The sequence below is a fragment of the Epinephelus lanceolatus genome, chromosome 2, assembly GCF_041903045.1.
Source record: "Epinephelus lanceolatus isolate andai-2023 chromosome 2, ASM4190304v1, whole genome shotgun sequence".
Classification (NCBI taxonomy): domain Eukaryota; kingdom Metazoa; phylum Chordata; class Actinopteri; order Perciformes; family Serranidae; genus Epinephelus; species Epinephelus lanceolatus.
The window spans coordinates 11,157,277-11,163,601 of NC_135735.1; the positions used below are offsets into that span (position 1 = coordinate 11,157,277).

A 6,325-nucleotide genomic window follows, 5' to 3' on the forward strand; every position below is an offset into this window, starting at 1 on the left:
TTGGCGCAGTCTCCTCTTAACAGTTGTTCTAGAGATGGGTCTGCTGCTAGAACTCTGTGTGGCATTCATCTGGTCTCTGATCTGAGCTGCTGTTAACTTGCCATTTCTGAGGCTGGTGACTCGGATGAACTTATCCTCAGAAGCAGAGGTGACTCTTGGTCTTCCTTTCCTGGGTCGGTCCTCATGTGTGCCAGTTTGGTTGTAGCGCTTGATGGTTTTTGCGACTCCACTTGGGGACACATTTAAAGTTTTTGCAATTTTCCGGACTGACTGACCTTCATTTCTTAAAGTAATGATGGCCACTCGTTTTTCTTTAGTTAGCTGATTGGTTCTTGCCATAATATGAATTTTAACAGTTGTCCAATAGGGCTGTTGGCTGTGTATTAACCTGACTTCTGCACAACACAACTGATGGTCCCAACCCCATTGATAAAGCAAGAAATTCCACTAATTAACCCTGATAAGGCACACCTGTGAAGTGGAAACCATTTCAGGTGACTTCCTCTTGAAGCTCATTGAGAGAATGCCAATGCCATCGAGAGTGTGCAAAGCAGTAATCAGAGCAAAGGGTGGCTATTTTGAAGAAACTAGAATATAAAACATGTTTTCAGTTATTTCACCTTTTTTTGTTAAGTACATAACTCCACGTGTTCATTCATAGTTTTGATGCCTTCAGTGAGAATCTACAATGTAAATAGTCATGAAAATAAAGAAAACGCATTGAATGAGAAGGTGTGTCCAAACTTTTGGCCTGTACTGTATATCAAAGTTTTAATGTGGAGTCAAATATGGCACCAACTGTTTGAGCCCAAGATCAGTTGGGAAATTCAAAAAAACTATTTTTATCTTGCCCCTTTTTTTTAGCTGCATAAATTTAAATAATATCCATCATTTACTGTCAGCAACACAGGTTAAGTAAGGCAAAGGCCATCAGAGACATTTGATTTAATCAGAAGATATGCATAAAAATGAAGAGAAATATTTATTTTTTGCATGTAAAAAATTATAGGTACTAAAATTGAACCTTGAGGAACACCTACAAGTTTAAGTTCTGCTAAAAAGTCATAAAAAATCATTTTAGATTCTGATTACTTGTAAAAAATTCTGCATTCAAAATCCTGAATGATCTGATGTGCTGGTCACATAAAGTATGTAAATTGTAAACTTGACAGAAATCCATCTATCCTCTCTTTTTTTTAGGCTGCCAGTCCCATGGCTCATGTACACTCTGCTACACAAGGGCGATCCGGTAACCGTCCGCTCCAACGGCCTATTCTGTGCCATCGTGCTGCTCTTCCTCATGCTCCTTTTCGTCATCATCTCCATCGCCGCCTGTCGCTGGAAGATGAGCCGAATGTTGGGTCTCACCATGTTCGTACTGTACTTTGTGTTCCTCGTGCTCAGCGTCATGCTGGAGGATCGCATCCTCACCTGCCCCGTTTCAATCTGAGCTGACGGGTCAAACATCACCGCTGCACATGACTCAGTACGTCCAGACAGCATCGATACTGTATGTAGGATGTGTTAGATAGAAGAACCAAGCCTGGTGTCAAACGGCTGACTTGGCGCACAATAGAAACATTTAACGAGCAGTGATGTTAAAGGAAAAGTCCACCCTCAACATAGTGTTACATTATTAGTCTATACACATTTCCAGCAGCTACTCTGTCATAACTGTGTGCACAGTCACTCTGTTCATTTAATACTGCACCATATTTACCCTCCTCCATTTTACTTAAAGGAGCTATATGTAAGAAATATAAAGCAAATAGTCATAAAATCCTCCTAATATGTCACAGAGACTAAGGAATAATGTTCATACAACATACTGATCTCACCGACAACAATAGTACAGCCAGAATATTTGCATCTAAAAAATTTTTTTGCAGTCTGCAAATCATGTTTATGTTTTGAATTTGTGTTTTGGCCTGTTGCACCACCCACCGTCATCTACCAGTCACGCAGTCAGTAGAGTCTCAGCATCAGTTACAGTTACGACTGAGCTACAGCAGCACGGCAAGCAGCATTAGCAGTGTCCCGGTACATAGCATTAGCAGCTGGCTCCTCCTCAGCTGTATCCCGGCAGCAGCATTAGCAGTGTCCCAGTACATAGCATTAGCAGCCGGCTTCTCCTAAGCTGTATCCTGGCAGCAGCGTTAGCAGCAGAGAACCCGGACTTGCTCAAACGGTCCGCTGGAAAACCGAAGATCAAGGACGCGGCGACGCGGCCCTGCCACGGCAGCCGCCCGTGGGCAAACAAATCAGTCTCTAGCGTGCCGCTGTCCAGCAACCTCGAATCTGTAGGGGAGGGGGGGCGGACACGACTCGCGGCAGTATTTTGAATTTGAGCGCAGTAACCGTTTTGGCCACATTCTTACATACAGCACCTTTAAGTGCATTCAAAACATAGTACACTAAAAAATGTGTTCATGACATGTACACTACACGTTAGGGCTGCCCTCGACTCAGAATTTTCCAAGTCGACCAACAGTCGTCATTTATGGCCATTAGTTGACTAGTCTCCCACATGTTTACGATATTAATATAATTATTAAATTTTATATTTTGGGCGGGGCAACACAATGGTTTGAGTTGAAGGTGTGAGAAAGAATAGTATCAGTAACATTGTTAACACTGTGCTACATTACAGAGAAATACAAAACCGTACTAATGAACCTTCATTAATATAGGCCTATATTTTATCTACAAGTGCACGTCACACACTGAGCGAGCCGCCTGTTAATGACGCTGTGGGCTAATGGGCATGTAGCTACTTCCATGTTTCAGATGATACGTCATGTTTGTAGTCGACCAATGAAGATGAGTTTACATATCACCTTGGGCTCGTCCTTCACCTTCTCAAAATGATCCCACACTTTGGATTTCCTGCCCGACATGTTATTAACTAGCCTGTGGAATAACCGCAGGTACCAGCCCTGGAAATTAACCTGACTCCTGTCTGACTGCTGAGCGAGGCCACTTCCTGTGTCTGTCCTTTCAAATCACATTCCCACATGGTCCAGACATTTTCACAAGGCGCAGCTCTTAATAGAGTTTCATGTTTGTTTTGGGGGGGTTTTCAGCAACTAAGCAACCAATGAAATCTTGCCGACTAATGACCTCTCTGGTCAACTTTACTGGTCAAGTAAATCAAGGGTGCACAATTGTCTGTAGGGATTACATTGCAGCGTGTTTCACTGCTTCAGCTGCAGTAACACTGGACCAATTTCAAAAACTCTTGTCTCTTGTTTGTCACTTAGACAATATGCTGAATTTTCCCTTAAACAGCAGCTAAAAGAAAACCTGGTTTCTGCTGACCTTCAGTGGTTTAACTTCTCTCCTGAACTCCTTTCCAACATGAAACAGACCTCAGAGTCTTGCCTTTTACGTCACAGTGAAGGAGGGGTGGGAGAATTCAGCTGAACCGAACCTTCAAATCCAGGCCGAAACACAGGCTATTTGAGCAGAACAGGCAGTTTTTACGAGCCATGTGTTTTTGTTTAGTTTCAAAAGAATCTATGTAATTGTGTGAAATGCACAAAAAAAAAATGCTAAAATTTAACATATACTGCTTCTTTGGGTGTAGAAGTTTTGCGTTGTCTACGATGTAAGATTTATTAAACTTTGGTGCAAAATCGCAGCTCTAGAAAAAAAACCTCACTCTTTGATTTGGTGTCTGTTGTTTTAGATCATTGATATATTTTCTGCTACAATATAAGTCCACTGTAGCTGCTGGAAACATCTGGATGTGACTGCCTAGTTATCCACAACCAAAATAAAAGTGCACACAAACTGTGCCAGAAATGCAACAAACACAGAATCACCACTATCTGCTTTAGTTAACAGTGTGTAAGAGTTTTCGGGTGGAGTTTCCCTTCTAATATTGTGACCATAATGCTCATGGTTCATCCCTGAGGTGACTTTGATAGGTTAATTAAATACTTTACAGCAGTGAAGGAACAGATTCACTGTGCAGCAACTCAAAACTACTGGATGCAACTTCAGTTTTGTATGTTCAGTATTTTCTCTAACACTGTTCTGTATTCAACCAAACTGGTGTTTGTTCAGTGTAGAAAAGAATGTTTTTGTGTGAACAAATATTTCATTTTGTCAACATAATTGTGGTGGACTGTGTGTGTGTGTATATCAGACTGTCTTAGCTGTGAGAAAAGACCCTGAGAGGTGTCACACTGTCAGATGTTACTGTCTTGTTAAATGCTCGTTGGATTGAAGAGGATGCAAAGATGTACTATTGATAGGAAAACTATCAGTATTTCAAATTAAAATTCCATGCTGCAATAAATTATTTTTTTAACAGTGAACTGGAGCTGTGTGTGTGGTATGTGATGTTCTTCGAAAATATCTTGTGTGGCCTGGTAGTGGTACCAGGAAACAGGCCATGTGTCTTTGATCAAGGTGATATCAGTCTTTTAAATGGAGTCATATAATCGTGATTACGAGGAGAGTTCTGAACAACCTACTGACGAGTTATTCGACACCACAAGTAAGTAGTATATATACTATACTATGACTTTCTCATCACATTTTGGACGACATACTATACTGTGACTTTTTCATGAAATGTTTGATGACATACTATACTATGATATTTTTGTCGACATACTATACTATGATATTTTTGTCGACATACTATACTATGACTTTTTCATGATATTTTTGATGACATACTATACTATGATATTTTTGTCGACATACTATACTATTACTTTTTCATGATATTTTTGTCGACATACTATACTATGACATTTTTATGACATTTTTGTCGACATACTATACTATGACTTTTTCATGAAATTTTTGATGACATGCTATACTATGACTTTTTCATCACATTTTGGACGACATACTATACTATGACTTTTTCATGAAATTTTTGATGACATACTATACTATGACTTTTTCATCACATTTTGGACGACATACTATACTATGACTTTTTCATGAAATTTTTGATGACATACTATACTATGACTTTTTCATGAAATTTTTGATGACATACTATACTATGACTTTTTCATGAAATTTTTGATGACATACTATACTATGACTTTTTCATCACATTTTTGTCGACATACTATACTATGACATTTTTTATCAACATACTATACTATGATTTTTTCATCACATTTTGGACGACATGCTATACTATGACTTTTTCATGATATTTTTGATGTCATACTATACTATGACATTTTTATCAACATACTATACTATGACTTTTTCATCACATTTTGGACGACATGCTATACTATGACTTTTTCATGATATTTTTGATGACATGCTATACTATGACTTTTTCATGATATTTTTGATGACATACTATACTATGACATTTTTATCAACATACTATACTATGACTTTTTCATCACATTTTGGACGACATGCTATACTATGACTTTTTCATGAAATTTTTGATGACATACTATACTATGACTTTTTCATGAAATTTTTGATGACATGCTATACTATGACTTTTTCATCACATTTTTGTCAACATACTATACTGTGACTTTTTCATGAAAGTTTTGATGACATGCTATACAATGACTTTTTCATCACATTTTGGACGACATACTATACTATGACTTTTTCATGAAATTTTTGATGACATGCTATACTATGACTTTTTCATCACATTTTGGACGACATGCTATACTATGACTTTTTCTTGAAATTTTTGATGACATGCTATACTATGACTTTTTCATCACATTTTGGACGACATACTATACTATGACTTTTTCATGAAATTTTTGATGACATGCTATACTATGACTTTTTTATCACATTTTGGACGACATACTATACTATGACTTTTTCATGAAATTTTTGATGACATACTATACTATGACTTTTTCATCACATTTTTGTCGACATACTATACTATGACATTTTTATCAACATACTATACTATGATTTTTTTGTCACATTTTGGATGACATGCTATACTATGACTTTCATGATATTTTTGATGACATGCTATACTATGACTTTTTCATGATATTTTTGATGACATACTATACTATGACATTTTTATCAACATACTATACTATGACTTTTTCATCACATTTTGGACGACATGCTATACTATGACTTTTTCATGATATTTTTGATGACATGCTATACTATGACTTTTTCATGATATTTTTGATGACATACTATACTATGACATTTTTATCAACATACTATACTATGACTTTTTCATCACATTTTGGACGACATGCTATACTATGACTTTTTCATGATATTTTTGATGACATGCTATACTATGACTTTTTCATGATATTTTTGATGACATACTGTA

At 37.3% G+C, this 6,325-nt stretch overlaps 1 protein-coding gene across 1 annotated transcript in view; it reads left to right on the top strand.

The window, feature by feature from the left end:
• Nucleotides 1-4,322, top strand: part of LOC117251876 (sodium/potassium/calcium exchanger 1-like) — a 30,810-nt gene extending 26,488 nt beyond the window's left edge. Inside the window, exon 12 of the mRNA XM_033618420.2 lies at nt 1,201-4,322. Within this exon, the coding sequence (XP_033474311.2) occupies nt 1,201-1,450 (250 nt within the window). The 3' untranslated portion in view covers nt 1,451-4,322. The remainder of the gene's footprint in view (nt 1-1,200) is intronic.
• Nucleotides 4,323-6,325: the final 2,003 nt, after the last annotated feature.